At 41.6% G+C, this 18,422-nt stretch overlaps 1 protein-coding gene across 1 annotated transcript in view; it reads right to left on the bottom strand.

Annotated features, from left to right (window-relative positions):
- The window catches only part of AOAH (acyloxyacyl hydrolase), a 151,219-nt gene that overhangs the window by 41,047 nt on the left and 91,750 nt on the right, over positions 1 to 18,422 (bottom strand). The window contains exons 13-14 of the mRNA XM_058678363.1: positions 16,879 to 16,970; positions 2,032 to 2,114 (exon numbers count right to left, since the gene is read on the bottom strand). Of these exons, the coding sequence (XP_058534346.1) occupies positions 2,032 to 2,114; positions 16,879 to 16,970 (175 nt within the window). The remainder of the gene's footprint in view (positions 1 to 2,031; positions 2,115 to 16,878; positions 16,971 to 18,422) is intronic.

Below are 18,422 nucleotides of genomic sequence, written 5' to 3'. Positions count from 1 at the left end.
TATTTTCTACTAACCGTACATACTTCTTATGTACATCTAGTCTTTTTTTTTTTTTTTTTACTTCTAAACATTTGGTGGGAATTATACAGTTTAATCTTACATCTGATTTTTTTTTTAATCTTGGCAGTATTTTACTATTCCAAGTAATGAATAGCAGCTATCAGTTTTTAGAACTTTACACTCTTGTGCACAGATGAGCTCTTCTCGCTTTCTTACAGCCTGTATCGACGAGGGCATTGAACAGTCCTGGGGGGCTGCTTGAGCATCTCATCAAAGAGGAGAAGTAGGTGGAAGGGCCTGCTGTTCACTCATATCTGTGATGAGTCACTGTTCACCAGCTACTGGCTGTGCTCCTACCCAGAGATGGGAGACTGATCTGTTGCTATAGAGCATCTCAAATCAGAGGCTGGTGCCTGAAGTATCTTTGTTTGACATCCGAGTGGAGTTAGACATCCGAGTGGGTTGATGTTCCAATTCTGTAACTCACTGTGTGTGTAATGCACGGCCAGGCGCTTGGCTTCTTTATGGGTCCTGTTTTCTTCTCAACTCCACCTATAAATACTGTCATAACTCCTCAAAGCAGAGAAAAGCAGTTTTACACATTTCATACTGGGCTGAGTGCTGTAATCAATATGTACATTGTGATGTGTTTCTTCCCTATCCTCCCTGCCATGCTCCCAGAGCTATCACAATCAATGGTATCTTAGTAGTCAAGAGATAGAGTAACACTTGCCTTACTGCATCTGTTGTTGGCAGGATTAGCTGAAACACATAGATCCTCAGCGATTCAATAGACAGCAGCTATCATTTTATTAATGCAGCTAAAAATCTATTCTTATATTAGAAGAATGTTTATTCTGTATAAAATATTTATTACCAGGCCAGATGTGATGGCTCAGTGGTTAAATCCTCACCTTGCAAGTGCCAGGATCCCATATTGGCACCAGTTCATATCCTAGTTGCTCTGCTTCTCATCCAGCTCCCTGCTTGTGGTCTAAGAAAGCAGTTGAGGATGGTCCAAAGCCTTGGGATCCTGCACTCATGTGGGGGACCCAGAAGAAGCTCCTTGCTCCTGGCTTTGGATTGGCTCGGCTCTGACCATAGTAGCCATGTGGGGAGTGAACCAGTGGCTGGAAGATTTTTCTCTGTGTCTTTCCTCCTCTCTGTAAATCTGATCTGCCTTTGCAATAAAAACAAGTCTTTAAATAAAATATTTTTTATTAGGGATTCATTATTTGCAGGTCATGTGTTTGTTGAAACTCATGCTGCTTAGGAAATTCCTTGACCCTTTTTTTTTTTAAGAGATGGCACAGGGATAGCAAAAAGGTTCAACTCTACCTGCCAAGTCCAACCTGTTGATGATTGTCAGACGTGCTGTTTCTAGCACCATGGGGATGATTCTGTGTACAGCCAACTAGAGTGCCAAGACTGATTAGTGGCAGGCTTGGGACGGTGGAGAAGCAACACACAGTTTGCTGTCTTTGCATTAAGGTGTCACAAAACATTACTTGGCAATTCATTTCACATTAACCAAGTCATGGCTTATCAAACAGGAGTTTTCTCAGACTCTCTCATCAGACCATCTATGGCCAAGGCAACAGGTTGAAACTCTTCCCGGTAAAACTTGAAACAACCCCGGAAGGCACTTAGGAGACTTGGCATCATCAGAGAGGACAGGGCTATTGCAATGACCTGACCGCTCACTCTGGTCATGTTCGCTCATGTTCTGCCTCCTGAGTTCTGAACTCCCCATACTTTAGCTTTGTTAGAACTTTGCTGTTGAGGGAGGAGGGGGAAAGCTTCCCCCTTGGCTCACCCCTTGACCATTGCTTGTTCCTGCTCTTCCCCCCCGGGGGGGGGGTGGCTCTCAGTGCTGGACGCTTCTCTCAGAAGAGGCCAAGGTGTTAACAGAAAGAGACAGCTCATTGTGATCTGCAGTCTGTTATGCAATTCTCATCTTTTGTGGTTCTGATAGAATAAAATCAACCAGGACAGGCACATTGGAGAAGGCTTAAATGGAAAGCCACATACCATTTTTTGAAATACTCTGGTAGTCCCTGTGGTTGCAGCGGTTCCTTTTTCGTAAACGAAGATAAAGAGATTGTTCTTTAATTCTGAAAGAAATGTATAGGTATCTGTTTAGTGTCATGATAACTCAGTGTTATTCAGAGGAAGATGTTTCTGTCATGAAATACATGAAAGTGAATTGAGAAGATCAGATCTCTGCTGATGTGTGTTCTCATTTATCATTGGGAATTTTTATAAGAAACTGTCCAATGAAATTGTGTCAATGAACCAGCAGATGGAGGATCTATCTCTCTGTCTCGCCTTCTTCCTGTAAAATCTGCCTTTCCATAGAAGTAAATAAATATTAAAAAAAAAAAGGAATCTTGTTGAAAACATCAAGCCTTTTCCTTTGTGGGAGGATCTTCAGAGTGATTTTTCTTTTCCTTTGTGGGAGGATCTTCAGAGTGATTTTTCTTTTCCTTTGTGGGAGGATCTTCAGAGTGATTTTTCTTTTCCTTTGTGGGAGGATCTTCAGAGTGATTTTTCTTTTCCTTTGTGGGAGGATCTTCAGAGTGATTTTTGCACTCTTTTTTTTTTTTAACCAAGATTTGTATTGAGTAACCATTCCACTTTATCAGCTGTGCTATTTATGACCAGAACATATTTTCTTCTTCTTTTGGTTACTATGAAGCTGTAGCACTCTTGCTGTCTTTCAGACCCACATTCCCCTTCGTGCATTGTAACGGGATTTTTAGTGTGACTGTAACTACATTTCCCAGCTTCCCTTGCAGCTAGAAGTAGCACCCTGTCACTAAGTTCTGGAGAATGAAATGGGGTTAGAAATATCTAGTGATGATTCCTGATAATATTTAGGGAACAAGCGGAAGTGACTCTTGACCCGTCTTTTCCCCTATTCTGGTGACTGGAATAACAGTGATGCCATTTTGGATTATGGGAAAGGTGGAGGACTGAGCAGGAAGAAGGCTGTATTCCTGGGGAGTTGGTGGAACTGAGCCCCCATATTAGTTATATACTGTATATATGTGAACATGAGGAAAAGCCGTCATGTATTGTTTTATTTAAATCCTCTACATTGCCTTTGGAGCTGAATCAACTACTAATGGTCAGACAATCGAGAAACAAATTTGACACCAGTATTAGGCTGTAAGTATAGATTTTTCAGTCATTTTCTTGGCTCTCCTTTGTACCATTTATGATTTTTCTATTTTCTATTGCAAAGATTTTAATTTGTTGTTTAACATGATTCTCTATACTTTTATAGGCTTCCTAAATTTCACTTTGAAAAAAGTCCATACATTAAATCAGTTTGTTCAAGTGCTGTTCATTGAGCATATTCTGGGCACTTAGGTTCTGTTAGTAAGTGGAAGACCAAGATTCTTGTATTGATGATATTCTGTCAGGTAAAGACAGATAAAAACACTAGCCATCATCAAACTGTAGAGTGTAGACATGCTGGAAGATGATAAATTCTATGAAGGAAAGGGTAGGGGAAGAGACCCAAGCTGGAGTGACTTAGAGAAGTTTCACTGAGGAGGTGAATTTGGGTAAACACTTGAGGTGGTGAGTATTACAGAAGCGAATAGTTGAATTATTTGTGCACATGAGATTTGCAGTGATCAACAGCAAGCCATTGTGGGCACTCCAGTCGATCCAGCCATTAGGTGAATACCATCAAGTAACTTTCACCCACATCACACAGAAAGGAAGACTTGGCTGGCCAAGCACTGCCTGGGCTCCAAATTTGTGAGATACAATAAGCATGCATATGGTTTATACCAATAAAGTTTGGAGTCCTCTGTGACAAAACAGTGACTTCCTAGAATGGATAGCTATAGAATTCTATCTAGGTTAGGCCCATTTTCCCTGGGAAGTTTGAAGGCTTTGATCCATTGGTCCCCTGCCTCCCAGTGCTAAGCCTGAGACTGTTGCCCATCCTGAGCCTTCTCCTAGTGGCATTTTGTCCCACGTGTTCTCAAGTGTTAGGATGACAGACTTGGTGTGGGTCCACATTTATTCACATTACTAAACAGATAGGTCTTCTCAGCCCTTCATGTCATTCGGGTCTGAGCGATGTGCTTGGATTGTTTCATTGATGCAATCTTGCTTTCTTTTTATTGTCTGTAACTATTATTTGGCTGTTTCTCTAATCTTCTATTTCTAGTTTTCTGTCTTGTTTCTATCCCTTTGTCCTTTGTTTCCATTTTCTGGATATTATCCTCAACTATCTTTCAGCTTTTATATGCAAATTATCTGCTATCACCGGTATGATTTCCAGGTTGAGCTGTTTTGTGTCACTGGTATAATATGCAAGTTTCACTTTTTTTATTGAATATTCTTTGAATTTGAACATCATATATTGCTTATGAATATAATACCTAATCTTTTTTTAATCTTTTTGAAGATACTGTTTTTAGCTGGTTTTGTAAATAGGATGTTTGATTCTTAGTCTGTTTCTCTAAGGTGTTTTTTCTCTTTATTTCCCTGATGTCTTCATGTTGGAGGATTCTCTCAGATATCCGATGGTCTTGGGTTGCTGGTTTATGTTTAAACATTGAACACTGAAACTGATTGTACAGTACAAAACTGAGTGGGAATGGGGCCCTTGAGTGTATTTGCTGAGGGCGTCTTGGACTGTAGGAAGAGCTGGCTGGACTTATCTCTGGGAACTCAGCTGTTAGCCTATTGGGAGCTCTGTACCTGGAATGTTCTGATTCCCCAGGAAAGGATTTTGCAGTCTGCAAAGGACAGACCAAGACACTGTGCTTGGATGAGGTGAAGGCCAGCGTTTAGCAGGCTTGTGTTTTCCGTAGGATACCCCTTTCATTGTTTATGAGGTTGTCCCCAAGTCTGTAGACTGTCTCCCAGGATACAGACCTGTGACTCTCAGATATCCAGAAGAGAAACCTCTAGTCTTAGCTTCGTGTAAGGGAGAAGCAAGGGTTGGGACGGGATCTAAGGTACTACCTGCTTCTACTGCAATCTTCCAACTCATATTTCTGTTTCTAGCCTTACCTCCATATCTAGAATTACCCCAAGTGGACAGCTCCCAGGTCTTTGGGGGTGGGGTGGCTATGCACTGTGTATAAGGCTGTTTTGCTAGCTTAAAATGAAGCCCTCCTGTATCCAGGAAGTCAGTAGGCTTCCAGAACCTTCTGGCAATTGGCTCTTCCTGTTCTCTTTGTCCTTGTGGACAAATTCATTTACAGTCATTTGTGAAGGATTCTCAAGAGAAAGTAGAGGTTTGTGTTCAGTGTGTTATCCTATCAAGATGTCGGAAATGGATCTTTATGTATTGTATCATTTGTGCTTCTGCCTTGACTATTATATTTTGTGAAACCAGATAGGAAATGGACATTAGGTCTGAATTCAATACTAAGATAATTTCACGGTCAATAAAGAAGGGTTATTTTCCTTTAGGAGAGTAATAGTTACCAATATTCTGTCATAAATGTATTTTTGATAATTCTAAAAATGAAATTTTTATATCAGAATATTGTTTTGCTCATGACCTGCTCATGGAGAGCAAATATGATGGGTACTGATATGATAAATGCAGTTATTTGTGCTTCTCATTATAAGAATAAAGAAACCTTTCCCAATGGCAAATAGTTTTGTTAATAGTTTTAACTAGAAATTGTTACTAGGGCTTGGGGATTAAGATCTTGTATCAAACAATAGTATTTAGTAATCAAAGATACTGTTTCTTTCCCTCTCCATCCAGATACATTTTGTCCTTTATAAATTTTAGGAGTTGAATTCTTCATGGAGTTCTTAGACAATAGAGAAGGAATTGATACAAAATTTGTAGGTGCCTACAAACTGAGACTGCTTGGTAAAATTATCTGTACACAGTCAGTTGCACTTGGATTAACAGAGTTGATGCTAGATTACCAATCATTATAAAGTTAAACTGTGAGACCCTTCTAATTTCACATCCTTCCTTTTTTTTTTTTTTAATATCCCTACTGAAAGTCAGTCTTCCTGGTGTGATCTTTTGTTTGTTTCTTTTTGTTGAACATCAAAACCCAGTGGAAGAGGTGAGTGCTTTACTTTTGCACTTGGAGTGCATGTCCTGGAGGGATACTTGAAAGCCCATTGCCCGAGGACTGGTATCCCCAACATCAGAGGCCAGCTTGGTGGTACAGCCTTATTAATGTCTGAATTTTAACAGCTTCAGATAGCATTCTGAGGATGCACTAGTCAGATTTTGATTTCTTTTTTTTTTAAAGGTTTATTTATTTTTATTACAAAGTCAGATATACAGAGAGGAGGAGAGACAGAGAGGAAGATCTTTCATCCGATGATTCACTCCCCAAGTGACTGCAACTGCTGGTGCTGTGCCGATCCAAAGCTGGGAACCTGGAACCTCTTCCGGGTCTCCCACGTGGGTGTAGGGTCCCAGTGCTTTGGGCCGTCCTCAACTGCTTTCCCAGGTCACAAGCAGGGAGCTGGATGGGAAGTGGAGCTGCTGGGATTAGAACCGGCGGCCCTATGGGATCCCGGGGCATTCAAGGCAAGGACTTCAGCCTCTAGGCCACGCCGCCGGGCCTCAGATTTTGATTTCTAACTATGCAGTTGTAAATAGGTACATCTGAAACAGAATGACTACTTGTTGCTTTTTTCAGCATTGGTTCAAGTAGTGCATGCGCACATGTGTGTGCGCACACACACACTCTCTTAGGGCTGGTTTTATGGCATATAGGATAAAGCACCATCTGTGATGCTGGCATTCCATATGGATGCTGAGTTGTGTTCCAGCTGCTAATGTCATGGGGAAAGCAGTGGAAAATAGCCAAGTGCTTGGGCCCTTGCCACATATGTGGGAGAGCTGGATGAAGCTCCTGGTTCCTGGTTGTGGTCTGGCTTAGCCACAGCTGATGTGGCCATCTGGAGAGTAAACAAATGGATGAAAGATCTCTCTCCCCCTATAACCTCCCTTTCTCCTTCTCCCTTCCCCTCCCTCCTTCCCCTTCTTTCTCTCTCTCCCTCCCCTTCTTTCTCTCTCTCCCTCCGCCTTCCCCTGCTTTTCTCTTCTTCCTTCCCTCCCTCCCTCCTTTCTTTAAGATTTATTTCTTTTTATTGGAAAGGCAGATCAGATTTATAGAAAGAAGGAAAGAGAGAAAGATCTTCCATCCACTGGTTTACTCCTCAAATGGCGACATTGCCCAGAACTGAGCTGATCCAGAGCCAGAAGCCAGGAGCTTCCTCTGGGTCTCCCACATGGGTGCAGGGTCCCAAGGTTTTGGGTCATCCTCTACTGCTTTCCCAGGACATAGCAGGAAGACAAATGGGAAGCAGAGCAGCTGGCACATGAACTGGCACCCGTATAGGATCTTGGTGCATGTGAAGCGAGGTTTTAGCCATTGTGCTGGACCCATGTAACTTTTACTTTCAAATAGATAAATCACCTTTAAAAAAATCCACCTTCTCTGAGATCCTTCTAATATCTCCAATTTCACTGAAATGAAGTAAAATTAGGAGTGGGCCTTTCAGTAATGCAGACAAATTAAAGGAGGTGGTTTACCACTGTAAAAGCAGTATCGGGTAGAAGCAGAACCTAGAGAGATAGAGCACCTATCCACAGGTGGTCAGGAGCCGTTCTTAGGTCCTCCAGACAGGCCAACTATGAGATTGAAACCATGGGGCTAGAGGGTGTTCTAGTGGACGCCTAAGAAGGCAATTCCTGAATCTTTCAGAGGCATGTCTAGTTTGGGTATGCATTGTGAGCCTTCCTTAAATTAAATCTTAGACACTAAGTCATAAAACAACTGGAGCATGAAAGACTATGAGCAGGTGGGTGACAAAGACATAGTAACATTTGGTGCTGAGGGTTAGGGCAGAGTTGTGGTTTGGGACACAATGAGATAGCCAGACAGGCCTTTCCCAGGAATCTTTTTGCTAGGAAGCTTTGAGAAAAAAGTCTGGCTAGTGTTCTCTCCAGCGTGGATGGAGATTAGGCCAGCAAGGGGCCGAGGATATAGATTAAAGACCCTTCAAAATATCTTCCAGTCCTTTGATTTGGCTACATCTCAGAGCTCTGTGTAACTACTGACTGTGTCACAGAGCAGCTGCAACGCAGCCTCTGAGGGCAATAAACATGCAGGTTATGATTCACTGCATGTTCAGAGAGACGAGCCGTGGGCCAATTACGCACGGGTGGCTCTGAGTACAGACGGAGTCCTGGGAGTTCAGACATACAAAGATTAGTAGGACAGCATGATCAAATTTGAATTTAAAGCAGCAAAATCGTACATGGAAATAGGCTTCATGGGCATTGTGTTCAATAATTCATGAGCTGCTGAACTCGGGCAAGATTTCCTACCTGTTAAGTTAACCTCTCACTTAAAATTTCTTCCTGTTCTCGGAGCTTGGAGCAGTCAGCTCTCTCTCTCCATCCTGGCATCTCCCAATCCCACAGTTGATTCTAGGCTACCGTGGTCATGGATTGACTATGATTTGTACTCTGAGCTCATGCAGTTTAATCTCCAATGTTACTAAGAGGATGAAGCATCATCTGATTATAGGGGTCAGAGATAATGCCTTTGGAAAGACAGGAGATTGCTCTAGGATGGGGACCGCATGAGTGGATCCTGGTGGCTTTCTAAGGAGAGATTACACAGATGTATGCACTCCCTGCCTTTTTGCCGGGTGATCCTATGTGTTGTATTGGGATTTGGTCAGCAAGGAAACAGCTGCCAGAGAAAGCACTAGACCTTGTACTTCTAGAACCATGGGACAAAGCAAGTCTCTTTAGGGTAGCCTGCTTCGGCTCCCCCTCCCCTTTTTATAGTAACGAAACTAAGACACAATGTATTAGGGATAAAGCATCAAAATGGGATAAAGCAGACTTAAGGTGGTAGATGTTTATAAACCCTAAAGAAACTAGTTGTCATGTCCAGGATTCTCAAAGGATGCTCAGAGAAACACTAGTTTCACATGAGACATATTTCTTATAGAACACACACACACACACACAGCCCACACAGCTCTGTGGTCAAATGAGCTTAGGAAACTTCCCTGCTGTTTTCTGAATGTGTACTAAGTTTTATGGCACACTGAATGATCTGATAGAGTTTATATCAAATAAACTTGTTTTTCTTAAACTGGCATTTTCAAAACCTTCTTGATCTAATGAATCTTAAACAGAAAGTGTGTAACCCCTTTTAGCATTTGGAGACCTCGTATTTCACAGAATCGTTTTTTAAAGAATATTGATGAATTGTCTCTGTGATGTGTGTATTTGAACACTGAAATGGCGTGAACTCTCGCGTTATTTGGTTGTGAGAATTTGCCTAGAAGTACTTGGAAGATGTTCGATTACTTGGATCAATTTAGGTTGCAAAATTACATCACCCTGAACAAAAACTCAAACTCAAGCTTGACTTATCTGTTGTTGAGCTGTTATTGACCAAATTCACTTTTTAGTAAATCTTCCTTTTATTTTGTTCTTTCTGTCTGGCTAATGATTTGATAGGTACCTTCTAAATCTCCAGTTTGTTGATTGTGTGGTTAATATTTTAATGCTGATTCTGTGACTTAATACTTTAATGAGTTTTACTGATTTATTTTACAACACTTTCAATAAGATGCACTCAGAAGTCCAAAGGTTTAAATCACTCTGAGTTATTTTTTATAAATATCACATCATGTAGCTGGTAATTACATTCATGCTGTTTATCCTCCTTTCCCATCATCCCCTACCATCTTCCTGAAATTGTTCATTCTTGTGACTGATTAGATTCAGGCAGTCTAAGAAAGTGCATGTGGAAGAGGCTTGTGGATTGTGAAACACTCCACAAATGTAGAGTGACAGCATTATGAATTGGTGCAGCAACTCTCTTTTTTTAAAGAATGACCACATAGCACATTCTGGGTCAAGTATTAGGGCTACAGATAGAAGTCATCTGCGTTCTGGTTCTGCATGAGAATGAGTTAGGTGGAGTTGGAGACAGTTGGCATACAGTTAGGAACAGTGAGGTGATACTGGTATCAAGGCATATTATAGGAGTTTCAGGGCATCGTCCAGTCAGGTGGGGGGTAGTAAAAAGAGACTGTCTAGAGAGACTGATCCCTACTAGTGGGTATTGTTGGGTAAGCAAAGAGTAACTGAGGATAGATCCTTATGAAGAGATGCCCAACCTCAGCTGGTAGCAGGTTTGTAACAGAAGGTTACAAACTGGAACAATAATAACATACTTTGTTACATTGGAGAGAATTAGGAAGGCAGGGTTTAGCCTAGTGGTGAGACACTGTTAAGGCCCTGGTGTCCTGCAGCGGAGGACCTGGGCTGGATGTCTGGCCGTGGCTTTTCAATAGTTTACTGCTGGTGCAGACTCTGAGATACAGCAGGAATGGCTCAAGTAGTCGGGTGCCAGTCATCAGACCTCTGCCTTTGAACTGGCCCAACCATAGCCAGTGTGTGAATCCAGGCAGTAAAACAGTGGATAAGAGATTTCTCTCTGTCTCTTCCTCTCTCTATAACTTTCAAATAAATTAATCTTTAAAAAATTTTAATGGATCATGTTTCCATCTCCACCCTACTGAGACATTTCTGATCCAAGTCTCATGGTTACCATCTCAAGTACCCATTGGTCTTCCTTAAGTCTCATCTTCCTTTGTCTTTGGCAGCCAAGGCCACTTCTGCTTTGGAAACACTTTCCTCTCTCAGTGTCCAGAATCTCTAAGCCCATCCTGTTTTTCTTCTCCTGTAAAGGTTGCTGGAAGTCTTTTCTTCCAAGATCTCTAGACGTTAGCATCATCAGCCTGTGTTCTCCGTCATGTTTCTTTTTCATCCTCACTCCTTAGCACAGATGTCCTAATCCCAGAACCACTTTATTTATGTGACGTAGAACTATCAAATCTTGCCTAGGAGAAAGTAAAACGGGTACTTTGAATGAACATTTCATCATTAGCTCACTTTAAGTAACACTAATGTATGTGGTATATATTAATTTGGGGGGGGGGGAAATGTATGTTTCAAAGCTTCCCCTAAATTAGAAGAATGATGTTTAAAATCTTTGCAAATCTCTTCAATGTCTGGCATAATAATAATAAGAAGTTCATCTGTGCACTCAGTGTATTATGATATATTGCTTGGGTGGGAGAGCTCCAAAGAGTTCGATGAAAAGCTATGCATGCATTTTTTTTTCCAATAAAACAAGTTGGCTTTTAAATCCCACTTTTGTGCCAATATTTTGAAGTTCCCTCACAGTTGATAATGGAAGTAGCATTTTTAATAGCCTTCCTAGATAACTGTGGATAATCTTTAGTCTATAACAAAATCTGCAAGTGGTTGTTTCTTAAACATTGGTTGCAGCATAGAATCTGAAATTATGGTAATGAACCTTTGTATTGTATTGTTTTTACATTTGATTTAACATTAGTGGATCTTCTATTTGTACATGATTTTACACTTCAAATAGTAGTCACGTGGGAAAACGCTGGGGTAGCAGTGGGCATTTGGCACAGAGCTTAGGATGTTCACGGTTTCTATCAAGTGCCTGAGTTGGAGTCCTGACTCAGCTTGCATTTCCGTGTCCTGCCAGTGTACATTCTGGAAGGCAGAAGGTGGTGACAACATCGCTGCCAGCCGCATGGGAGATCTGATTCCTGGCTCTGACTTGGTTCAGCCCCACCTGTGTGGGCATTTGGGAAAATAGATAACCGGAGGATGTAAGATTGATGTCTCTCTGTTGCTTACCCTCTCTCCCTGCCTCTCACCTTTCACATAAAAATTTTAAAATAAGTAAAAATTCAAAGCTAAACACTGGCTCACTGAGTTATCCATGTACTCCAAATGTTAGTATATTTCATGATGAGTTGGTTAATATTGCTGTGTATTTCATTACAAAAGCTTAAGAATGAGGATGTTGTCAAATTCGTAAGAATGACATTTTCCAAAATGCATTTTTTCTTTGAAATCTTGAAGTTTATATATGATTAAGAATCATAAGTAATCCTGTCAGTTATTTTCTTCCAAGTGACAAGGTCATTTCATTCATCTTAGATAAACTAGCTTCCATAGCCAAGTCTGAAAAACCAGTTTGTTATCCAGTCATTTTTCAATAAAAATCATGTTCCATAAAAAAATCAGTTCAGGTCTCAACTCATCTCCATGAGTGGTTTTCTTTATAACAACCATCATAATTTGTTAACGTTTGTTATGTGAAGTGCTGGGTGCACATTTCACAATCCATCAGATGAAATTATCCAAAACTTGTGTGTTCCCTTTAATACACCTGATTACTTTTTTTCTCCTTCACAGGCAACATTTGAAAGGGAAGATCTTGTTATAAACTCGGAGTGTAGAGAAGAGTACAGTGATGACTCATATAAAGAGACTTCAGAAACTTCACGGGAAAATGGGAATAGAAGATAATTACTTTGTGCATTTTTAAAAAAATCCAGCATTCTTTTTCATAATGTATATTCTCCACGATTTCCTTGAGGATTTCTTGGGGCATTTTGTGTAGGTACTTTTATTCATGTTAGCATCTTGGTACCATTGCCCTTGCACCATCAGTACAAACGACTATGCAGTGAAGGCAAGCATTATTTTAGCATTGTGAAAATAGGTTTACCTGGCGGGACCCCTAAGGAGTCCATGGATCACGTTTGAGGAACTGCTGTTACGGATTCAGTTTCATTCCAGCCAGTCTCCTCCCAAACTTCAAATGACCAACTTTCTGGTTATTTGTTTTGCTCAACGTAAGTAGAACAGGGCTAATCGTTGGCAATTATATCACATGTAATTTGTGAATAATTAATTTAATAAGGTTATTAAGCCCATTAGTGTTTAGTACTTACAAGTCCTTTCTCTGAAATATGAAATTAGGTTACCAAATCTTGGCTGCAAATCCCTGCCCTCCAATTTTCTCATTATAATGCCCAAGTGACAAGGTTGGGCATTTCACACTGCCTTTCAAACCTAGGCTTTCATATAGTGTCTTCTGAATGGGAATGAACAGGTAACCTTTAACGCTTAGATTCTAGGACACCTCTCATCAAAGATGTGCGTAAGTGTCTTTGAATACCATTATTATGCCTCTTATAACAATGGCTTTGTCTATTTCTTTCTAGGCTTCTGCAAAGCATTTGTCTCTGGCCCAGTGCAGCAAATTTAGGCCAGTTGCAGAATGAGCCACATTTCATCTAAAAACCCTGTCTTGTTTGTGCTTGCTTGTGTCCTTTATGTCCCTGGCTGATCTCACACTCCTCTCTCCAGTGTGGTAGTGTAATTTGAATAACTTTTGTCCATTCTTTGGCTTTCACGACTCTCTTTGGCTGGCTTTAGCTTCATATATATGTATAGATGTATATGAATATTATAAATGAATACACTATGCAGTTTCATATATATGAAATATATATATACTATATATAGTATATAGTATATATATAGTATATAGTATATACTATATAAAATATATATATATAGTATAAAACACTTGCATTGCCACCTTGTTTCTCTTCCTAAGCCTACCGCCTGCAGGCCTGCAGAATTCCACTGACTGGAAGGACTCCTTACCTGAGAAAAAAGGGGAATTGGACAATCATAACTCCTCAGCTTAGAAGTTGTATGGCTTGTGAGTTCATGGCATCCTGTGATATCAGATGCTTGTCGAATTATTAAATAGAAGTGGGATCCTTAATATTGTACTTTATGTGTAGTAGTTAAGGGGTGAGGGGTGCATATTTGGTGGTATAGGGACAGCAAAGCAATTTCTCTGATTTCCTCTAATGCTACTAAATCCAGTGGCTTTGCAGAATAGGACAATGATCTGATCACTAAACTTAAACATCAGAGCTAACTTCAGGTGCCACCTGGTCTACCTTAACTTCATCAGATAAAAGATGTTAAATGGTCACAGAGGATGAATAAATACAGACCCCCTTCCATCGCACTACTCTGGCTCAGGGACTTGAGATATGAGATATTGTTTTCAAAACCACATCCCTCCTTTGTGGTTGATGTTTTGAGGTTTCCCTTGAATTCTTTAGCGTAGGGTAGGATATTTCTGAAACATGAGTTACTTTTGAAAGTGTTTTAGATATGAAGTACTATTTTCAGTCTTTTAAAAATACTTTCCCTTCCTATTTGTAGTTCTTTCTCCTATTGTCAGGTTTCCAGTGTCCCCAGATTTTTTTTTTCTGCTGATGACCTGCTCAATTCTTTCCTGAATCATATTGGAGAAAAATAAAACAATCACAGTCTTAAGGAAAATCACCTACTGAATTTTCTAGGAATGAAGGGATCAGATTTAACGAGAGGTGACTCAACTAATAAAACTAAAGATTTATAAAACTGAGGGCTTTTCGATGTCCTCTGATGTGTACTGTAATTTCAGTTAAGGCTATATTCATCTCATGACGCAGATGTTAAATTTTGAGGAGATGGAGACAGAATAACAGAAGAAAGAATGAACGAAGTAATTTTCTTTCTCCAACTGCCTCTCCATGCCTTCCTGAGGCGCATTTCCTAAGTAACATTATTCTCAGCTTAGCATGAGGCTGATTGCAGAGAGCGGGGAGCACATTCCAGACTCCACTGGGACAGAAAAATCCATCAATTCTCTCCCGTGTTGAATAAGGATTTGAACTGAAGGGACAAACGCTCAATATGCCCGTGGAAAGCTTCCCACAACTCCCCCAAGTGCTGCTTCAAAGTCAGTCTTGCTTACATCTTTGTTATTCTACCAGAAAAAAGATCTCTGTTACAGTCTAATCTTGCAAATAAGCAGAGTAAGATTCAGAGGGGGAGAGAGGGAGGGAGAGACAGAGACTCTCCCATCTGCTGCTGAACTTCTCAAATGGCTTCAACAGGAGGGTCTGGGCCAGGCTGAAGCCAAGAACTAGGAACTTCATCCTGGTCCCCCCCCAGAGGGCAGGAGGGACCCAGCTACTTGGGCCATCTTCTGCTGCTTTTCTAGGTATTTGAGGAGAAGTTGAGTAGCTGAGACCTGAACCACAACTCCAACATGGGACACTGGCATTGTAACTTGTGGCACCACATTGCCAGTCCCGCTCTCTGGTGTTTATACATTTTTGTTCTTTGAATAAGGCTTATCATTGATTGTGAGTATACCTTAACTACTTAACGATGGCATGTGGGATTGCCTAACACTCATGCCTGCTGCCAGGGACTGTGTCTGCTTAACAAGGGAACCTAATGTAGCTCTGAGTCCAAGGAGTGCTTTTTCTATGCCGAGGAGGTGGACGTACTCTTCCTCATCCCAGCTGAGTGGCAGAGAACACAGGCTCGCCCTACAGAAGCAGCTGGCTTAAAGACAGCTTGGGTCCCTGTACATTCACAGAGGAAATTCCCTGTAGGATGGGGGAACGACGCAACCAGACACAAGGCTGAAGGGCAACACAGGGCCTCCGTAGAGGGTGAATTTTCTGTAAATAGCAGTACAGATGCTGTCATAACAAGAGCTTCATCAACAGTAGCTCTGAAAATAGACGCTTTTCACAGAAGCCATGCCTAGGTGGCCACTTGCTCTCTGAGATGGTGCTGTAATCTGAGTGTGTCCCCCTAGAAGTTCATGAATTGGAAACTAATCCCCTTGGGTAAGCTCAAAAATGGAAACTTCAATGTGAAAATGCAACTCTCCTCTTTTTCTGTCTTCACAAGTGATTCCTACCTAAAAATGGGTGTGGTTTCCTGAAGGCTTGCCATGTTTTCTGGTTTCAAATCTAGTCTTTTCCTCACCCCAATCTCCTACATCCTTCAGCGTTGGGGCACCTTGCATTGCTCCCCAAAAGGAGGGACTGTTGATTATTTCCAGAAATCTGTCTTGGGGACTTCTGTCTGGTGTTGTCATTAGTTGTACTTCTATGTCATCTGTCTTCCTTGATTGCAGTTGGCTTTATTTACCATTATAGCACTTATAACATTGGTACCTGATTAGACAGTATCTAAGAAGTATTTTTAAATCAAATGAGTAGATAGTAATCAAATACATTATTTATGGGAGGCAGTGTCTTTTGTTAAACATCACATGTTAAAATGATGCCTGGTGCTTGGGCAGTCCTGCTCTTTACACATGTGGGTAAGTCAAGATCCTGTGCTCATTTGCTCTCTCCCCAGTTTCCATGGCTCTTCTCACTGTCCCTTCTGGTCTACTGGTGTTCAGTACGAGAAGACAGGGCTTCCTGGATGGCTCCATCTTTCCTTGAGTCTTGGAAAACAAATCTCTGCCGTGACCTCCTGCTTAAACATGTGTGTCATTCATCTGCCATGTTCTTTATGCTTGTTCAACTTTGTAGATGCTTGAGGAATGTTGGAAGATACGTAACCTCCCAGTTCTGTGGTTTTCTACCTCTTAGGGGCTTTGCAAAGCCTAACCAGTGTCACAGATGGTCCAGCCAACAACAGGCCCTTGGGTAGCCTAGTCCAGTCCCTGAATCAATCTTTGGTCATGCCTGGTGAACTGGGTTTGTGTATAGATGGTTACTCTCTGTAAATCCAGAGCATTAAAGGCAAGAACTTAAGACTTATCAATGAATTTGAGACATATCTTGAGAAATGTCATCTTCTGAGAGTGAATACTCTAGTAAATGTCTTGGTTCCTTGAATCAGAAGAAAAATCAGTGGTGCGTCTTCTATCAAATGTCAGGTACAGACCACAACACTGCAGGAATAGCTCCTTCCTGCTAGCACTGACAAAATGCAATTTATATTACACCCCACGGCATTGTGGATGGACTCACTGTCAGTGATGGATTGTGCAATTATTCATAAGCAATTCATAATAATGCTGATATCTACCTCTTTATAATAAGCCCTGCCCCCTGTTCTTTGCTGACACAGGAATACTGGAATGTTTGCGGGTGTGCAAATACACATACTTGCTGGTGGAGTCCAGGAATCCAGTAGCACCAGAGAATTGGGGCCAGTCGAGCTCATCGGTCAGAGCTGTTGGTAAATTTAGGAAGGAGTTCTAAGGGAAAAAAAACAAAGCAGTCATGAGCAAAATGGTGGCTCTACAGGTTATAAGATTATCCACTGCCTAAGCGTTAAGAGTGTGATCATATTAGGAAATCCTGTCCTTGTGGATAAAATTAGGTAATGTCAGCCCCCTGCCCCACTCCAACATGACTAGTCTTTTTTAAGAAGAGGAAGACACCATGGACATAAAGACACAGAGTGAAGATACAGGTTAGAGTGTTGCTTCTCAGCTGAAGAAGGCAGCAATGGCCACTCCTCACCAGAAGCCAGAAGACACAGATTCTTGCAGGCTCCCCTCAACCAACTCTTACAACACCTCAGGCTCAGGGTTCAGTCCACCTGAACTAGACCATATACGTATAGTTCTCATTGTTTAGGGTAATTGGCATAAGTCATACAGCAAACACGTTCAAACACAGCAGGTCTCCCATAGTTCCTGGCATCATGCTTCCCAGAGGTCTCTGAGCTGCTTCTGTACCTCCTTCCTCAATTGCTGCTTCCCTCCCCACATGAGACCCCCAACCGTCATCCGGGTCCCATGTGATGTCTAGTACAGCATGGGCTGGACATGGCAAGGCGTGTGTGGGGGAGTGGATAGTGGTGGGAAGGATTGCCTCCTGGTGTACCCCTGTATTAAGACTTATCCCCTTGGAAGGAAAGGGATCTCCCAGTCAATGCTAGAGGACCATACAGTTCCAGTGACTGGGACTTGGTCACCTCTTAGCAGTCAGTACCCATCATTTTCTGCTCTCTTATTCCTCCTCCCTCCCCCATATCTTTCTGCTTACACTGTGTGTTTGCTGTAGGATTTGAGAATATTCAATTCTGCTAGAAAAGACAAGGAAAACAAATAGAATGGATGAGATTCATAAGATGTGTTAAGCAGAGATAGTGAATAAGCAAGAGCTTGTGAGATGTAGGCAGAATTTATGAGCTGTGAGAAGGCAGGCAGTGATCTGTAAAACCTGTTGGAAGTTAGAACAACATGCTCCTCCACACTGCGCTCCCACACCTTTTCCACTGTCAGTGCCAGACTCAGGACACTGGTCTGATTCTAGACAGGGCTGCTCTCCTTTCCATAGGAGGAGTTAGAGAACTCTGCTGGCCTAGGTACATACATCTCATCTGGAATAATTGTGCAGGGGTTGGCAGTTCGGAAGTGTGCCAGCAAAGAAAGGAAAGAGCATTAAAATATTTGGAGGGGAGAGGGGCAAAGGGGGAGAGAAGGAGGTGGTAGAAAAGAGAGAGAAGGAAGGAGGGAGGGAGAGAGAGAGCTTCCACCCACTGGTTTTACTCTCCACATGTTCCAAAGGCTGATGCTGACTAGGCCAAAGCAGAAGCTAGGAATTCAATCCAGTCTCCCATATGGGTGACACGGACCCAAGTACTTGCTGCATCATTTGCTGCCTCCCAGAATATGCATTTGCGGGAATCTGGGTTGAGA

The sequence above is a fragment of the Ochotona princeps genome, chromosome 20 (genome assembly GCF_030435755.1).
Source record: "Ochotona princeps isolate mOchPri1 chromosome 20, mOchPri1.hap1, whole genome shotgun sequence".
Classification (NCBI taxonomy): Eukaryota; Metazoa; Chordata; class Mammalia; order Lagomorpha; family Ochotonidae; genus Ochotona; species Ochotona princeps.
Note: the sequence above shows the minus strand (reverse complement) of the source record. Positions and strands in the feature narration are given on the sequence as shown.